Source organism: Xiphophorus hellerii, chromosome 17, assembly GCF_003331165.1.
Source record: "Xiphophorus hellerii strain 12219 chromosome 17, Xiphophorus_hellerii-4.1, whole genome shotgun sequence".
Taxonomy (NCBI): domain Eukaryota; kingdom Metazoa; phylum Chordata; class Actinopteri; order Cyprinodontiformes; family Poeciliidae; genus Xiphophorus; species Xiphophorus hellerii.
In genome coordinates this window covers 1873600-1892943 of record NC_045688.1, presented here as the reverse complement: position 1 = coordinate 1892943, position 19344 = coordinate 1873600, and the positions used below count along the sequence as shown (strand labels likewise).

The 19344-nt window shown below is 41.9% G+C and overlaps 1 protein-coding gene across 5 annotated transcripts; it reads right to left on the bottom strand.

Moving 5' to 3' along the window:
- Positions 1-157: 157 nt before the first annotated feature.
- prkcq (protein kinase C, theta) lies at positions 158-19125 on the bottom strand. 5 transcript variants are annotated; one of them, XM_032588918.1, is made up of 19 exons: positions 19024-19125; positions 13421-13742; positions 11060-11259; positions 9927-9987; positions 9024-9204; positions 8910-8941; positions 8728-8813; positions 8507-8636; positions 7547-7656; positions 6016-6145; positions 5774-5943; positions 5428-5601; positions 4430-4521; positions 3631-3693; positions 3360-3498; positions 3099-3287; positions 2537-2665; positions 1879-2022; positions 158-1798 (listed from the first exon to the last, which is right to left on the bottom strand). In XM_032588918.1, the coding sequence occupies exons 2-19, from the start codon at positions 13536-13538 to the stop codon at positions 1784-1786; spliced, it is 2163 nt and encodes a 720-aa protein (XP_032444809.1). In that variant the 5' UTR covers positions 13539-13742; positions 19024-19125; the 3' UTR covers positions 158-1783. The 5 variants fall into 5 exon arrangements, with proteins under 5 accessions (XP_032444809.1, XP_032444804.1, XP_032444810.1 ...); XM_032588913.1 differs by having other exon boundaries at positions 158-2022; XM_032588919.1 differs by having other exon boundaries at positions 158-2022; positions 5774-5940.
- Between the last annotated feature and the right edge of the window lie 219 nt (positions 19126-19344).

Genomic DNA, 19344 nt, shown 5'->3' with positions numbered 1-19344 from the left:
TCCAGATTCTGTTCAGTAAAGACAGTCAACACCTGATGGATCCGGTCAGACGTTCAGCTTCAGCATTCGTTTCTATTATTGTGTAGGAAATGATCTTCCTACTTCCTGTTTTCATGAAAAGAGGCGGACAGGCAGAAACATGCGGTGATGCTCAGAGTTCACTCAAACATTTAAAAACAAACTTACTTTATTAATATTAATGTACAGGATCTGGAGTGAAACCATCCACATGACTACAGTACAACTCACTTATTTACATCCAAGTTTATCTCAAGCCAAATTCATCACATATAAGTTTTATTTACACATTATGAGGAAACAGAAATCCTCCTGAGACCCAGAGGAGAAAAGTCTGACATGTTTCATGAACATATACAAACGGAGGAATAAACTGTCTTAACCTCAGTCATCAGCACCATATTCAGGCTCTTATTTTACTTTTAGAGGTATTTATTTCCCGTAACTGCGGTCCAATGTGATCCATATGGTCCAGTAAACCAGCTGAAGGAGAGTTGTCTTGTTACTAGATTAATGCTAATCCAGAGTTACTCTGTTAGCTAATGCTAACCGAATAAATAGAAATATAGTTGCGGCCGCTAACAGCAGCTGAATATCAGACCGATTATTGTTTTCAGTTTAGGCTCGGGACTTTAACGCGTTATTGTCGATCATTAATGACGGATTTTAACGCGTTAAATATGTTAGCCGCATTTTGCTTTTCATACGAAGGTTCCGGCGACCGCGCGTTTCTGGTACGTCCGTAAATCTGACGCACAAGCGACATTCGCTAACGACAAAGCCGCTTCTCTCGGCCCACTGGCGGTTAATTTCTGTTTCAAGCCGACATGATGGGACGCTGGAAAAGACTATTGTTGTGTTCAAATAGTGCTAAAAGGAGTTAGCCTATCGGCGAAGCTTTTTAAGCCTTAAGTAGCATTTCCATGCTAAACATGTAGCAGCAGCTCAGACGTCCCCAATAATGTCAGCGTCTGCATTCCTACAGAATTATTTTTTTAATTAGTTCCATGAATCATTTGAAAGCTGATGGTTTAATAACCTAAGAGATTACAAACAATATATTTGTTATTGAGGTTATATGTCTATTTATTCAATAAATTAGCAGCAAAAACTGCTTTTGAAATAATAATGTTGCATATTTGGTAGATACGTGTGTAATTAAATGTGATTAATTACAAACTGTGCTGTAACTCGATTAAAAGTTTTTCAAGTCCCACTAATTTACTCACTTTTGAACGTCTTGTGTTAAATTAGAAAAATTTGTTTTCATGTAAATTGTCTGGAACATTGATGTAGACGCCTCTTCTAAATCAGTCCTGCTACTTTAGATGTGTCTGTGCTTCAACACACCTGGATTCAGAGAAGGATGTGATGCAGCTGGAGGAACATCAGTTCAAATGAACAGACCGCTCTCCCCAAGGATAACATGAAATCCATGAATAAATGAGAAATTAAAGCCTTCAGGGTTCTGAGGCGGTCTGGAAAAGAAATGCATTGAGATTCATTATAAGTCCATAAACAGTTCTAATGAGGAGAAAATGGATTTGGGTCTCAGGAGGATCACAGTTAGCAGTCGGCAGGAACCTCAGAACAAACCGGACCTGCCTGGTTCCACAGTCCAGTCCCAGTGGGGCTGACGGGTTCTTCAACCCCACTGGGGTAAATCTCCATTCACAGTCTGGAGATTTAGTTTGACTCCGTTTCAGTAAGTGTTGGTGTTTTGGGTCAGCGGGCGGCGATGTGGGCCGACCCTTTGTGTTTTGGGTCAGCGGGCGGCGATGTGGGCCAGCCCTTGGTGTTTTGGGTCAGCGGGCGGCGATGTGGGCCGACCCTTTGTGTTTTGGGTCAGCGGGCGGCGATGCGGTTCATCCCTGGGTTGACGAAGGAGAAGTTCCTGAACATGGTCTGGTCCACGCTGTTGATGAGCGTCCGGTCGGCACATGACAGCTTCGGCTTCTCGTTGATGAACTCTTTGTCAAAGTTGCTGCAGTCGCTTGGTGACGTCTGAGAAAATGGAGGGAAACATTTTCTTAGATGGTAAAACTGGTTTCCTGTTTGCATCACCAACTGGTCTGAGTGAAGACATGGACATCCATCCATCCAGCGGTCATTGGAGGAGAGGGCAGGTCCTCCTCTTTCATCATTAAACTTTTCTGTTTTTCAGCAGAAACCAAACTACAACCATCTGTTGCTATATGAACACAGGAGTACCTCAAGGCTCTGCTCTGAGGTCACACTTTTTAGTTTAAATGTTTGACCATATTCATGTTCAGGGTTTCAGATGAAAGCTGATTATTTTATATATGAAGTTTCTGAAGATATTTTTGTTTCTGTAGCAACATAAATGATATCAAGTATTTGACAATTTGATAAATGTATCAAAATTCTCAGTAGAAACATTACTCAAAAGCCAAAATGAACTATAGTTCAGATAAAATAACTCCCATTAAACCTGAATATTCCCTCCATAATATAATAAATAATACCTCCAAATACCTGGAGCTCCTCTTTAACTTACCAGCGTGGGCCTGAAGGGCGGCGCCACCTGCCGCTGCTCCAGGGCGCTCCAGTCCATGCTGCTGAAGAAGACGTGCTGCCGGATGCTTCCCTTCACTCCCAGTCGTTCCTCTGGCTCCCGGACAAACAGCTGAAGAAAACCAGGTCAGACAAAACCTTTACTCGCTGCTAGTCGCCATGACGACGGGACAGATTTACCAACAGAGCCAGAAAGTCTAATTATTCTTCATTGGAAAAGGTTTAATTAGACGTTCCCTGTGTCGGAACAGGAATTTCATCAGATGCTTCCTGTATCAGCAGGTCTTCCAACAGAATTCAGTATTTTTTAATACAGGTAAGATAAACACAGCTGGATGTTTAGTTTTAGAAACACAGTTTGGTTCAATTTCTGTAGAAAATTGTACTGTAAATAAAAGTTTGGGAGAAAATCTGATTTCAGCTCCAGGAAGGTGGATCTGGACTGAAACAGAGGAAAAGCAGGAAAGAAGAGGCTGAAGACGTTAATCAGAGTTTAGCATGTTCTCTTAGACAGACTGGACTGGTTCCGGTGGTCTGAGTCTCACCTTGACCAGAATGTCTTTGGCCATCTTGGTGAGCCAGCTGGGATAGACGGGCGAGTCGGTCCGGATGGACTGGAAGAGCTCCTCCTCGTCGCGGCCGTGGAACGGCGACTGACCGATCAGCATCTCGTAGAGCAGAACCCCGAAGGACCACCAGTCCACCGAGCTGTTGTACTTCTGGCCCAGCAGGATCTGTCGGCACGGCAACAAGCATCAGCCTCACACACCAACCAGAACCTCCGACCCAAACCCGCGGCCGCTCACCTCCGGGGCGATGTAGTCCGGCGTTCCGCAGAAGGTGGAGGTCTGCAGGTCGTCCTGCATGTTCTCCTTACACATCCCGAAGTCGGCGATCTTTATGTGTCCGTCCGAGTCCAGCAGGACGTTGTCCAGCTTCAGGTCTCTGCAGGGGAGAAGCGCAGAGTCAGCCTGCTGTCCAAAACTCAACCGGCGCTGCAGCACGATGCCGCAGCACGATGCCGCAGCATGATGCCGCAGCACGACGCCGCAGCACGATGCCGCAGCACAACCCCACCTGTAGATGATTCCCTTGGAGTGCAGGAACTGGAGGCCGCAGACGATCTCGGCTGCGTAGAACCTGCAGGACAAAAACAGATCAGATTAATTCAACAGAATGAGATTTCATCGTTTCTGGGCTCCACCACTAAAAACACACATCTTACAGCAGAAACCATTCAGATATGACAGATTTAACATAAGTAGCAATAAAAATTTAATACAGTTAATAAAACTGTTGTTAAACTTATAAAATATACAATAATTAACCATTCCAGTAAGTTGCTCCTAAAAGTTTTTCAGTTTCTTTTTAAAAACAAACTTCTGTTCAGCTTTAATCAGAGCTGGAAGTTAAGTCTTTTACTGCTCTGTAAGTTAAGGTGCATGACAGAAACGTCTGGTGGCGTATCCACGGCAATTTAAAATGTTTTGTAACTAAAACCAAAAACGTTTTCATGCTGAGAACAGCAGCGAAGCTAACGCGCCATCATGGACTTTTGGCCTATACTGGTAAATATTAATGATGATATCATCAAACCTAGGGAATAAAAATGCCTGTTTTAAAATTATATTTTAATTTATTAACAGAAAAAGAAAAAGTAATCATCCCCTAAACCGAGTCGGAACCAGAACCAAAACCTCAGTTTGATAAAACTGAAGAGGGTGATTACTTTTCAGCACTGAAATCCATTTTGTTTTTATTCAGATACTAATGTTTGTCGATCTGGAACACTGAATTGTGACTGCAGACATTTCCCAGGGTGTAAATACTTTTCCCAGCTCGGTGGGCTGCTGGCTGCGTTAGCAGGAAGACCTACGTGGCTCTGTGCAGGTCGAACTTGTGGCAGGTCTGGATGTGGAACATGAGATCTCCTCCGTTCAGATACTCCATCACAAAGAAGAGGTTCTCCTGGAGAAAAACAAAATGGAGTCATGAGAAACTCTGAGCCACATGAAGGCGAAACAGCTGGACTGCAGCTGACTGTTTAATAACATTTCTAATATCAGGCAGGAGATAAACTACAGACTGAGACTTTACTGTAGTGCAGTTCAACATGAAGGGATTATGAGACTTTCAGCTGCTTCCATTCACTACAGCCTGATAATTCAGATTGGAATCGGTTCTGTAAAGAACCTTGAGATGATATTTCCAGTTCAGAACTGGAACCACATCAAAGATCAGACCGTCTCTCTTCATGTCTGACCCTTTTATATTTCAGATCCAAACAAGATACAAACAACCAGACACTGCAAAGAAAACATACTGGAACTGCAGGAAAAGAACCAAAATCTACAATTAAATTCTACATTTAATTCAAACACTTTATTGGGAAATTAAAAGAAAATAATAAAATCAATTTAAAAACAAATAAAAAATTCTGTAATAAATAAACAAAAGGCTGCAGCCACAGGAAATGGGAGCAAAGGGAAAAATGCTGCAATTCTAACAAAAACAACAGTAAGAGTGAAACTCGCTCCACAGAACAGAAGTCCTCCAGGCCACCAGGAGGAGTCGACCAACAAACTGGGACCAGACGCTCAGCGAGGACTTGGAGGAAGAACTTCATGTCTTTTTCAAAACAGTTTTTTTTCAGCTGCATTTTTACATAGGAGATATAATTTACTCCTGACTCCCCCTGGTGGCCTGGAGGACTTTCACCTTGAGGAGGGAATTGCAGCTTTCATACTTCCTGTTGTTTTTGCAGCTTTGACACCTGTAGCTCGTGTTTCCTGTGTTTGCAGCTGGTTTTGCTGTTTGCACCAGTCAGAACCGGCAGGGCCTCGCTCTGACAGGAGCCCTGTCTGTGGTCATCACCTTGGTCTGGAAGGTGCAGTACAGGTGTGTGAGAAACGGGTTCTCCCAGGCCAGGGACAGAACCCTCCTCTCCACCAGCGTACACTCCACATCGTCGTCCATCAGCACCACGTCCTTCTTCAGAGCCTTCACAGCAAAAAACTTCCCGCTCCTCTTCAGCTCGGCCAGAAACACCTGGAACCACAGGAAGACGGGGTCTGAGGTGGTTCTGCACAACTCTGGACGGATCCGCCTCCACCTGCTAACCAGGTGACAAGTTTCCGTGGAAACAAGCCTGACCACAAGCCTGGCTGAAGTGTGAATGAGTCAAAGTGTGACAGAGCAGCTGAAGCCAATGGCGCCGCACCTTTCCGAAGCTTCCTTTGCCCAGCATCTTGTGCAGGACGAAGTCGTCGATGTTGAACTTCGGCTGATGGTCCTTCTTTGGGACGGCGTACAGCGGCTCCTCTGGGGCCGCCTCCAGGGCCGGCCTGCTCACGTCGGTCGGCCCCTCCCACAAAACGCCCATTGGATCTGCTGGCGAACGGAAACCTCCGGTGAGACGTTAGCTAGCGCAATGGGGAGGTGATGATGTCAGCAGCAGCGTACCTTTGCTAGCAGGCGCCTGTGTGACGGGCAGACCCGGTACCAACCCGGACGGCACCCGCACTACGCCCGGCTGGCCAATGCCCACCGGACCTTCTCGACCCATGATGTCACCGTCTTTAGTACTTCTCGCCTTCAGAGGGAAAATAAAACCCAACAGATAAATAAATTAGACAATTATTATCCTTAAAAATGATTTTGTTTTACTTTTAAATTACTGGTGAAACATTTTTGGAAACTAAACTTTTCTAAAAATCCTCAGACAAACTTTGTCATTAAAAAAGTAACCAGTATCAGCAAGTGAATTAGCATATTAGCTAAATATTTAGCTTTGCGCTAGCTTAGTCTAAGTATTTACATTCCAACTTAACTTGCTAACTAAATATTTAGTTTGTAAACAAAAAATTTAGTTTACATATTTGTAGTTTACAAACTACAAATATTTTATTGTAAATTAAATATTTAGCTACTTCAGAGCTAATTAATATTTTGCTAGCTCTAGAGCTAAATATTCAGTTTGGAGCTAGTTAGCTTGCTAATCAGATATTTGATACTGAATGAATAAATAACAGAGAAAAATATGTCAGGCTGAATAACCCAAATCATTGCTGTTAATAATTGACTGTAAATTTACAACATAAAAATGTTTGGAGAACATTTGCAATTTTCTAGCAGAAATATTGTGGAGAGTTACTGTTTGTTCCAAATTAAATAATTGGCGAATAATAATTAATTTGCTTCATAGAGTAAATCTTAATTCTGAGATGTTCAGGAAAGAATCTGGCCGGTAGAAGAGATTTATTTTACAGCTAAATGAACTGATTTTTTATGTACAATGATTAAATTTAAAGAAGTGTAAAAATAAACAATTCAGTTTCTGAAGAAACTTTTATCAGTACACAGAATCATGACTCATGAAACTGTTTCTATTACCAGGAAATCTGACTCATTATGAGACGATTTTGCAGCCGTGTGAGGCGTTCCCTTCTCGTAGGAGTCGGGTAGATTCTGCTGCTTCTGTTGTAATAAAAAATGCAACTGTACATTTTCAGTAAAAATGCTGGTTAGAACCTTAAACTACAGCAAAAATTGGTATCGGACAAGAAAACTGCTGAGTTTGATGGAGTTTCAGAAGGAAAATAAAATGACTTTGGAGGAACAAATTTCCACCAAAAACAAAATTGCTAGATTAATTGCATGTGTAGAAGAAAAAAAGAAAACATTTTTCATGATTAAAACTAGAATATTTCACATTTAGTCAGAAATTTGTGAATAAAAACAGCAGAAGAGCTAAAAGAGTCCGGTGGTGAATTCAGGAAATGTTTTAAATGTAGAACTGGGATCTTTTTCTGGATCCTCTCACATTCTGGAAAATATTCATTTTCTCTAAACATTTAAGGGTTTTTCTCTTAGAGATGTCTGAATTTATAACATCATGGAGTTGTAATATTTATGCCTTCATCTTGACTTCTCTAGATCAGAGACCGTTTTAGTTTTCCTGGCAGAACGTAGAAACATCTGCAGATGTCCCGACCTGCTGCTGGCTCCCGATGACGGCCAGAGCTTCAGCCATCAGCTTCTGGTTGACGCCGCAGAGGTTCGCCACCTTCTTCTGGCATTTATGGTGAACGTTCATGCTGCACTCTGCACATAAAACAGAAAAAATAAAACCTGCAATCACATCTGTAACAATTACGTTTGGATTCTGTTTCAGATTACAATCAATCATAATGCTGAAATCTCTGGAAACTAAATTTGTCTTAAAGTGTTTAAATGATGCATTTGATTCACACTTTTAGAGAAATGAGGCGTTTTATGGATGATTTTTGTCTGTACACGGGAGTTTTCAGCTGCTGGATCATATTTCTGATGAGAAATGAGCAGCAGCTGCACATGATGCAACGCCGAGACCTAAATCATGATAATTCCTCCTGCTGCACATGAAATTATCTTTATGGGTTTGGAAAATAAGCCTCTTATGTTACATAAAGCATCTAAAACATCATCTGGTTCGTCGTGGGAAACATTTTGTGTTCCTGAATCTGATTCAGTTCAAACAACTAATGTCCAAAACCTGTTAAAATCTACAGCAGCAGAAGATTCCCAGTCTGAGATACTAACTGGGAACAGTCAAATCGACTGGCCCGCCTACGGAGGAACATCTGTGACCGAATTAACTACAGCTGGTACGATTTCATGGAACAAAGAAATAAAGGAACAGGGAATTAGGCCGGAGCGGACGGTGAAGAAGGGAAGGAGCAGGAGGAAAATACAGCCAGAGAATGGCCTAGTCAAAGTCCAGACGTGAATCCAGCTGAGAATCAGTGGGAAGATTTGAATATTTAGCCAGTCTGATGCTAATCGAGGCGTGGCGGCCATGTTTAGCCGTCCTGACGCTAATCGAGGCGTGGCGGCCATGTTTAGCCATCCTGACGCTAATCGAGGCGTGGCGGCCATGTTGAGCTGTGTACATGCGGTGCAGGCGGCGTCTCACCCTCACATTTCAGCCCCTGCTTGGCCAGCCCCCACAGCAGGGTGCCGCAGTGCTGGCAGAAGGTGGGGCTCTTGTAGTTGTACACCTTGAAGCGGTGCGGCATGTCGATCTTGAAGCGCTCCTTATGTATCTGCAGAACAAGAACCAGAGTGCAGCTTGACTCAAACGGCCAGAAACCAGAAAAAGAACCAGAACCAGAATCAGAACCTGTATTAACTCACCATGGTCTCCTTGCTGTTCACCGCCGACCCGGTGCATTTGGCAATGACCTTGTCGATGCATTTCTTGTGGATGGCAGCGTTGCATTCTGGGAGACACACAGAGACAAGAGGGACAGAGACATGGAGGTCACCGCCGCAGGACGGCCGTCTCCTGATGCATCATGGGAAACACGGAGACTCACGTCTGCACTGGTAGCCCTGCTTGTTCAGACCCCTGTAGAACAGAAAGAAAGCTGAGTCAGGAACCGGTCCGGGTCCTGGTCGGTCCAGTCGGGCTGGTTCCGGCCGGTTCTTACCAGACGAACTCCTTGCAGACGGAGCAGAAGGTGGGCTGAGGGAAGAAGGTGGCGCTGAACTCGTGACACTTCACCAGGTGAATTTTGGCTTGCTTGATGGCGCCGCGCCGCTGATGCAGGGTGAACAGGCCGTCTCTGCCGCACTCCGAGTCCGGGTCGGCGCCGGCCAGACCCGCAGCGTCTAAAACACACCAGGACACGACCCCGTGACCCCTAGGGTCTAAACACACCAGGACATGATCCCGTGACCCCTTGGGTCTAAACACACCAGGACACGATCCCGTGACCCCTCGGGTCTAAATACACCAGGACACGACACCGTGACCCCTAGGGTCTAAACACACCAGGACACGACCCCGTGACCCCTCGGGTATAAACACACCAGGACACGACCCCGTGACCCCTATGGTTTTGAGATTAATCTTAGAAATTTTCTAAAAAAAAAAACTAGGAAATTTCTAAGTTTAAAAAATCAAATATTTCCACCGAAAAATATTTTGGGACAAAAATCTTTCAAGGAAAAGTCGAGTATTTTCATCTTTTGAAACTCAGAATTTTTTTCTGGAACATTTCTGATATTAATTTGAAAAATTCTGAATTTTTTGGCAGAAAGTAACTTTTTTTGTATCTACAGTGACCTTCATACGCCGCTGGATTAAACCAGGAAGTGTTTTTGTACTCTAACCTGGATTCTGTTTTTGCTGCTTTTCTAGTTTATAAAATAATCAGCAAACTGGATGAATTTCATTTAACAAAAAACAACAATTTAAAGTTTTGAATCTATATTTCTGTTTATTAAACAATTATTCTGTTTAGTAAATATTGTATGAGTGAAGATATCTGCTGGTAGAGTTATTGATGGTATCGGGTAAAGTTTTAGTTTTGCTGTTTTTGGAGACTCACCGCTCTTCTCCAGGTAATACCGGGCCTCCATCAGCATGCGGCCCTGCGGCTTCATCTCCAGCTGAAACACAAAACCAGCACAAATAAAACCTTCCATCTGGAGGAGGCCTGGGTGACATGGTGCTGGGAACAGACCCGGCTCCGGCAGAACAAACAGCCTGGAGGATTTTAATTACAGTTTGTGTTTGTTTGGGAAGGAAACGGTTGGCAGAAAATCTCTGATCTCAGCAGGAGATAAAAACTCCCCACAAAAATAGAAAAAACTCATTTTAACTTTCAATAAGAAAATGTTTCTGAGACTCATCTGAAGAAAAGTTTACATTTCTCTGATTTTTCTTCTTTTTAGTTTCCAGGTTTCATTGGGCTAAATTATAACTGAAATAAATTCTCCTTCAACCATTAAATAAACGAAAACCTGAAGCTTTATCAGCTTAATTACGTCATTTCCCTTTAAATTAATCCTCATTTTGGTCACATTTGGGTCATTAATGTTCTTAAAGGGCCGGTTGTAGCAGAGTGCTTTGATAAAAAATACCAGTTAAAAAACTGTTAAAATTTTCTCTGCATTCATACTTCTTGTTAACGTATGTTACATTAAGTTCTTATAAATATTCTTTATATGTCAAATATGACTGAAATTAAATTTTGCTGATTTAACCTCTTGAAATTGGGCCTCTGTCTCTTTAAGAACTCCTGCTCTTTCTGAAGCTCCGCCTCCAGGAAGTCACATGGCTCCTCCATTAACCCTTTAACGTTTTTACCAGCGTTGCTCTGAGCAGCAGCTCCTATAATGAGCTCAGCAGCTGATTGCTAATTGCTGCTGGCTAGTCTGAAGGAGCTGAGTGGGGGAGAAGCTGCGTCTCGGAGGCGGGGCTAGGTCCACCCAGATGTTTAGCAGCTGAATGGTTGCCATGGAGACTAAAGGATTTCTCAGGTTTGTTTATGATGAGGGAGAACAGAGCATGATGCAAAGCTCAAAGCCCATTTTAGATGGTACCGGCCCTTTAAGGCTCAATCTCTGTGGCCCTCTGGACCTGTCGCTTTAATCAATCAATCAAAACATTAATCGACGTTCTGAGTGTCCTCTGAGCGGTCCGGTCCGGTCCGACCCGGTGCGGTTCTGCTCCACCCACCCAGATCTCCAGCTTGCCGTTCTCCTTCTTGCAGCGCGTGGCCAGGGAGTCCAGCGCCACGGTGGCCTCGGACCGCAGCTCGGCCGTCCGGTCCTTCACCATGACGTGCATGATGCGGCCGCGGTGGACGTGGGCGTCGAACGTGGAGCTCCACGGCGGGTACATGGTGGGTTTCTTCTGCTTGTACACCTGTCCCTTCTCTGCACACACACACACACACACACCCACGCACACACACACACCCTGGCTCAGGGTCGTCTCAGGGGAACCAGCACCAACCTGCACGGCTTCAGTTTCACTTCCACACAGTAAACAGGCTCTGATTTGATTCTTTGAGTTTCATGTTTTTGTTTTTTAGATTATTGCTGTAGCATAATTTGATCGTTACTCATTAACTTAGATTTAGCTTTAAACTTTTAATATCGGAACAAGACCTAAAGAAACTCCTTAGTTTAATAAAACCAGGAGAACCAGTCACTAGTTTCCTACAGACTACTTATTAAACACGGGGAACCAACATGCAGTTTTACACTTTTACGTTTCTGTTAGTTTATAAACTATGGAGTACTTTTTGTTTTTCTTTTATTTTGTTTGTATTTCCTCTAATTCATGTAAAGCATTTTGAATTGCCTTGTTGCTGAAAATGCGATATATAAATAAAATTTCCTTACTTTACCTTTGGGACTTTTTATTAAATTAAACTTCCACACAGAGAAACTAACGTCTAGAGCTGAAACGATTAATCTGATCAATCGATATTCATCTAGTTTAGTCATTGATTAACTGAGAAAACAAACTCAGAGCCATAATCCAGCTAAAACATGTATACACTTTGGATTTAAGATTTTGCAGTTTCTGCAACGTTTTCTATCCAGGTATTAATCTGTGAATCCAGAAATACTCAGTTATTTCTAACATGGTGTAAAAAAGGCTTAAATGAAACATCAGCCTAATTTTTATGTATTTATTTTATATTTTTGTTTTATTACTGATCTGAGTTTTTTTATGATCTTTTAGCAAATAGATTTTTTGAGTCTGTTTACTCCAGTTAATTATTAGTTAATAGCTAAATTAGTTAATTATTCCAATCAATTAATTGTGATTAATCGGACTGTAAAGTCCAAAACAAATCTACTTGTTGCACTGAAACTAGTTCAGTTATTTCCAGACTAATTAGCCAAAATGTTTCCAGTAAAACCCATTAAACTATCAAAGTTTCCACTTCGCCTGCAGCTGAACATCGGAGCCGTTTCTTGGCCCAGAACCCGTCCGGTTCTGGTTCTGTGCAGCCAGATGAGCCAACATGTTGTCAGAGTGACATGTGAGCCAGTTCCTGTGTGATCTGCTAAAAACGAAAAGGTGACGCTCAGAAAACGCTGACTTCCTGTCGTTTGCCCTCCTGTTTCTTCTGAGTCAGAACCGGTTCCGTCTGAAACGACGAGTTTTCTGTCAACCAGAACACTGAACGTAGCGCCTCGGTTTTACTTCTGTATTTATCATCTTCATACATGATTGCTAGTAAGCAAACAGCCCACATATGACAGAAAGTATGATGAAGGTCAAAAATACTGAAATACAGAGAAATTAAGCTTTATCGGACCTGATCAGTACCAGCGACACCGTTACCATGACAACACATTAATAACTGGATGTCCTGTTGGATTCTTTACTTTTTTAATATGAACATAAAACGGAAAACTGTTTGAAAATGATTAAAAAGTAAAAAAAGGTAAATTTATTTCCCTTCCTGAACAGAAACGTTTCCTACAGAAGGCAGCCATTTTTAACTCTGCCTTCGATGACATCATCAAGGCAGCCATTTTTAACTCTGCCCTCGATGACATCATATTTCCCAATAATGCTCATAAAATCCAGAACCATGTTCAGTCAGCGATCAGCTGATTTTCCTCCTGATTCTCACATGAAACCCATAAAATAACTGAAATGATGAATCTGAACATGATGTCATTTCCTGCACATTAACAGGAAATTACAAAATTTCTATTTAGAATCTGAGCAAAAATACTGACAATAGTTATTGTAGAGAAACTTTATGGGTCCTTCCTGATCAACAGTTGAAAACCCTGATGTTAATGCGACGTGTCGTTACATTATTAAAAATAATTATTTCCTCCTGTGACTTGAACTACGCCTTTCTTCTTCTTCTGCAGGCCAAAATGACTCCAGAATGAAATGAAACACTGATAAAGACTTTTAACTAGTTAAACTCTTTATTGTAAAACTAACAGATTCCTGAGCAGAGCCCGTCTGACAGCATGAAGTAGGCTGGAAGGAGTTTCAGATCCACTTTAGTCGTTATGGAAAAAATTACAGTTGCCGTAGCAACCAGGAGCCACTGACCTGTGTCCACGGCCTCCTTCATGTAGACGGCGCAGTACGGGTTCAGCACCTCTTCATAGTACGCCAAGCTGGGATCGATCTCAAAGTTGGAGAAGCCGATCCGCAGGAAAGGAGACATGTCTGATGATGGCTCCTCCAGGAAAAATCAGGATGTTTCCAGGTTAAATCAGGATGTTTCCAGGTTAAATCAGGAGTTTTCCAGGTTTCCTCGCAGTGCGTGCTACAGCGTGTCGCCGTCTCTCAGCAGGCGGCTGGCAGCGGGCGCAGGTCGGCGACAGGAAGTGAGCGTTTTTAAAGTTTTTCCGTCCTCGTATCAAACGACCTGCAGAGGAAGAGAAACATTTCATCATGAAACCACAAAATCCGTCAGAAACAAATTCAGTCAAAGACCCAGAAAAACACAGACTGGTGAAATCTTTCAACGCTCAGAGGCAGAACCCACGGTTTGATCAGAACCAGAACCTCAGAGGAGCCGACACAATCTGACCGGCTCCCAGTGAGTACTGGACCTGGTTCTGTCCCAGTGACACCCAAGTCACTGCTGGATTTAGAAGACCGTGTGTGTGCGTTTGTTTCTTATACCTTGTGGGAACCATTTTCCTGAAACATACTACGCTGTGGGGACTGAAGCCTGGTCCCCACAAGGGGAAACACTGTTTTTGGGTCAGGGGTCAGATTTAGGACTACGGTGTGAGTTGAGTTTTGGGTAGGGTTAGGTATGTAGTGGGTAGGGTCAGGGTAAAGGTCAGGGTAAAGGTTAGGCTGTAGGAATGAATGGAAGTCAATGGAAAGTCCCCGCAAAGATAGCTGCGCAAGCGCGCGCTTGTGCGTGTGTGTGTGTGTGTGTGTGTGTGTGTGTCATCTCTATTAATAGAGATGAAATCCTAAACGCAGATGAGGAACCAACGCTCTGACCAGAACTGGTTCCAGGACCTGGAGCTGGTCCAGTCGGCTTTTAGCAGCTTAAACTCAGAACCAGAACCGGGCCTGAAGCTCCGACATTAATCCTAAACTCATTTCCATTTGGTCTAATTAATAAACTGTTAAAATATTCTAAAAATAGTCGTTCGTTTTCTATAACTTCTTTAAATTTAGGATTTTTTTTGCAATTAAAATCAATATTTTTTGTGGAGCTACTTTAGAAATTTTTGCAAGAAATTTTGATGGTAAATGTTTAAAGTTTGAATTCTTCACATTTTTATGACGAGAACAAAATGTTTTAAATTAATTTGACTGTGAATGTATTGAGATTTGAATATGAACCATTTGTCTTCGCATCACCTAAAAAACATTTTGACAAAACTAAAGTATTCCAGCAATTTGTTGCATTAGATTTTATTTAAGGGCACCAGAGTCCAGGGGAGCTGCATAGAAACCGATCAGCAGGATCATCGTCATCGACAACAGATTAATAATCATTAGTTGGTCAAAGAGACCAGAAATAACGAGCCGGAAAACCAAAACCAAAAACAGATGTGAGCCAGGAAAACACAACAGAGCAGAACCGTACGGAACCGGACAGAACCGGACAGGTTCACAGGAACGGTGACGAACATCAACATGACTAAACTGAGATCCACTAAAACAGCTGCTGCAGCGTCGCATGGAGCTGCTGCAGCGTCGCATGGAGCTGCTGCAGCAGCGTCGCATGGAGCTGCTGCTGCAGCGTCGCTGCGACCTGTTGATGCGTTTGAGTGGGCGGAGTCAAACTTCCGGAGTTCACGGCACTAAACACCAACCACACTTCCTGTCTGAGCGTTTTCCTTCTCCGTGGGTTTGATGCAGTTTCAGCCAGAGATCAACTTTACAGAAAAGAAACAAAATGAACCAAAAACATTAAATATTAAAATCTTCTCACAGAATTTAGTTTATTAAAACAAAACAAAACTTTATTTTCTGCCTACAGTCGGTGCAGATGAATCAAACAAACTTTACTTTTGTTTCTAAATTTTGGATTTTTCTCTTGAATTTTTAAACTTTTGGTTAATATAAAAATTAATTTCTCATTGAAAATCATTTCAAACATGGACATAAAAGTATTTTATTCCTCAGGCAGACGCGAGCATCTGAGAATATTTAGAAGATTTTCTATATAATTTATTAACTTATCAGTGTTTAACATAATGGAGGTTAGATATTTATTAGTTTTATGATAAAACCTTTATTTTATTCCTCATGTAGACATACTGGGAATATTTAATTCATTTTCTAAGTAATTTTTCTGAATTTAGTTGATTTTTTAAAAACAAACAAACAATGATCTAATATTTGTAATTTTTGAATCTACAGTATCTCCATGTTTATAATTTTGGTGCACTGCTGGTTTGTTATAAAAATATATATTTATTTTTATTAATAATAAAATAATAAATATATTTTTATTAATAAGGAATGGATGTAAGTTCATATAAATGATAACTGCTCACAGTTACAGATATTATCTCAGGTTTGGTGGATTTCTTCCCGCTCTGCCTGCTGGGCATTCCTCAGCGCCGCCTCCTCTCCTGTTCCTCCTATAATCAGTTTAAATGTTTCATTTCGTATTTTCACAGATTTTAACGTTAAATTTCAGTGTTTTTATAACTTCTGACAGACGGACAGCGACCGGATTCTGTTCTCTGCAGTTCATCTGGAAAACCTTTTTATTCATCATAGCGCCGTTCTCCCTCCGGAAACTTTAGGAGCTTTTTAGCCGAGTTAGAGGTCAGAGTTAAGGAGCTTAGCACAATGAAATTCTCCTGTGGTCGTCAGAAAATGAGTAAAAAGTCGATCCTGACTCTGGCTTTCAAAGATTTAAAAAACGTTTTGCTGTTTTAAGAGAAGAAATGAAGCGATTCAGGAATTTTGCACAGAATCGTTGATATGGACAAGAGGTGAACAGCCAATCGGTGCAAAGGCTGAAAAATGTACAGAAAGAAAAACCGTCTCAGTTCATCCTGGAGACTGACTGCAAGGAGTCTGAACATCTACACCTGACCTCTGACCTCTGCAGGAAGAAGGCCGTGAAACTAATCAAACATCTTTAATCTGCCGTTTATTCTCGCTGCTTCTCTACCTTTTAGTAAAAACTCTGGATGAATTAATCATCTTCCCAGTGAAGCTGAAGCATATTGAGGGATTTTAATCTGAGATTTTATGGTTCCTGCTCATCAGCTGAACTTCAGGTTGAAGTCTGGAGCGTTTAGAAACGTTTGAACTGATGAGATTACAGCAGCAGCCAGATGTTCCTCCGGCTCATCCAGAACGTCCAGAGTCTGGACGTTTCTGCTGCCGCTTTAATCCGTCTGCCGCAAAGCGCCGCTCTCTGCAGGAGGGGATTCAACCCGGAGCAACACGACACGCTGAGCTGGAAAAACACCTGCGCAACAACCACAGGACGGGTTCTACTGGTTCTGTTGGACCAACTGGACCATCGCGCTGGTTCTGGTGCCACTCAGAGGTTTACTTCCTGAAAGTTTTACTGTGATGGAAGTTTTCACTCTATATTAGAGCAGATTTAAAAATATGAATATCAAACCTTAAAATAGAGGATGGATGGATGGATGGATGGATGGATGGATGGATGGATGGACGGACAGATTCTGTCTGAAAATAACAGGAATAATCCTAATCCTATGGATTAAAGGAGGATCAATAAATGGATCTTTGATCTTAAATCAGTTTCAGGTTCTGAGCATCAGGAGAAAATATTTCTCTCTCTCTTTTTATCGTTTTCTTTTCCTCCTGTGAAGAGCCATGGAGGTGAGGAAGAGGAGGATGAGGAAGGTCACCCCCCTCCGAGTCGACCTGAGATCAGACGAAGGTCGCGGCGGCATGGCGAGCCGCGACCTTCAGACCCGTCATCTGAACGCCGATCCATCAGAACTCAGCCAGGACCTTTGTTCTCTGAGAGGCCTTTGACTAGACCGCAGACCCGACCAGAACCAGCACCGCTCACCTCCACCCACACAGTCAGAACACTTCTGATCCACCCGACCAGAACCAGAACCAGCTGCTGTTCTCTTAAACATGGCAGCAGTAATTGAGCTTTAACTACAGATTAGGAGAAAAGTTTTCTAGGACGGAGATCAGAAGATACTGCCTACTGACAAACGCTCAGCGGTTTAAAACCGTCTCTGAACAGATTCTGATTCCTGCCGTGGTTTGAATCGGTTCAGCGGCCGGAGGGTGGGACTGGTTGCCTTACAGTGTCAGATTCTAACACCGCTTCATGGAAACTCACCAGTTTTGAAACATTTTCTTGTTTTTTGGTTTTGGCTCCAATAGAAACTTTTTCGGATCAGTTGATGAACAGCAGGATGTTACTACTGGAGGAAACGAAGAAGACGACGACAGGAAGTGGAGCAAGATGAAGAGCTGCAGGTTTTTAATAACGTATCGCTTCAATAAACTTGAAGCGAACATGTGATTTTAATTTTTTTTCTTATTTAACAGAAACAGCATTTCCAAAATTGTGTTTTTCCACATTAACAGAATATTTTAAAACATTTTGCGCGTGTTTGTAATCCCTCCAGTTTTTAGTTATTTCGTGATCCCTGCACTTTTTTACGCTACTGCATAATTGTGATATTATTGCAAATTTTCTGCACAAATAGACAAAACTGTGATGCTAACTCCCACCTGCAGGCGGCGATATTTCTTACTTCTACTCCTCTGTTTCCACTTTACTGGTTGTCAAGTTATCGTCTTACATGAACGCAAATACTGCAAAATTTCCTGCAAAATTTCCCGCAAATATTTCTAAATTAGCTCCACACAAATCAGTGAAACAACCATGAGTTTAAAGAAGTACATATTGAATGCAGAAACTTTTAAAAAAATATTTTAGTGGGTTTTATTAATACATTCTGCAACAACCGGCCCTTTAAGAACATTCATGATCTGGATGTGGAAGAAAATTAAAATAAGTTAAAGCATCGATTTCCTTTATAGTTTGTTTATCTTTCTATAGAAATGACTCCTGTGTCAGGAATCAATAAAATCTTATAAATGCTACATATATTGTTATTTATGCTGTACATTTCATTGGTGCTCTATAAAGAAATTTTATTGTGTATTTATGAGGGTTTGTTTTACATTTCTTCTGGTTAAATTGAGGTTTGTTGTCTCCACTGTCGCCTCATGCTTGCTCTTCCTCTGCTGCTTTCCAGTCATTTTAGCCTCTTTCAGCCTGAGCTCACAAAACCTACCAGACACTTTGAAAGAGACTTTTTATGTTTTATAGACGCCTACCGAAGGAAACTGTTTATCTGGTGGCTAAACAACAACTTCATCTCTATTCAGGTTTGAGAACAAAGACAAAACTTTGTACCAAATAACGGAGGAAAGCATCTGGTTTATAGCCCAAGAACAGAAATGTAGATAACTATTTCACAGAAATGGTTCGTGTTTAAGAAAAACATGAACTAATGCTTTACAATGCGTAAAGTATATCCTTTTATTTGTTTAAAACTAAATCTTACTGTCGTAATAAAACTGAGCCAGCCAGTTTTCGCGGCGGGAAACGATTCAGCTGAGATGTTTTAGCTTCAGCTGAGATGTTTAACTAACTTTGGTGAAATGTGAGCCTGATAAAGGTCATAGTAACAGCTCAGAGTACTCACCTCCCGGCGGACTGCAGCTTGCTGCCGCGGCTCTCACTGAGCGGAGGAAACGGAGCCGCAGCGTTTAAACGGGCTGCGTGACGCGTTCACGGACCGTAGGAATGTTTACTCACCTCCAGCCACCGCCTCTCATCTGAACTAAACCAGAGAAAGAGGGAGGTTTTGATTTCCTGTTTACCCTCTGAGTGTTTACATCAAATAAAATCGCGGGTTGCCGTAAAGTCTAATTTATAATTAAATATTTTTATTTATTAACAGAAACAAACAACATAGATTTTTAATTTTTTTTTTATAAAAACCACAAAATATGTTGTGGTTTTA

Coding starts and splice junctions, on each gene's coding strand:
- prkcq (XM_032588913.1), bottom strand. CDS start 13,538: ATGTCTCCTTTCCTGCGGATCGGCTTCTCCAACTTTGAGATCGATCCC. Junction 8,637..8,727: donor TGAACAGCAAGGAGACCATG/GTGAGTTAATAC, acceptor CTTGTTCTGCAG/ATACATAAGGAGCGCTTCAA. Junction 5,602..5,773: donor GCAAAGGAAGCTTCGGAAAG/GTGCGGCGCCAT, acceptor CTGTGGTTCCAG/GTGTTTCTGGCCGAGCTGAA.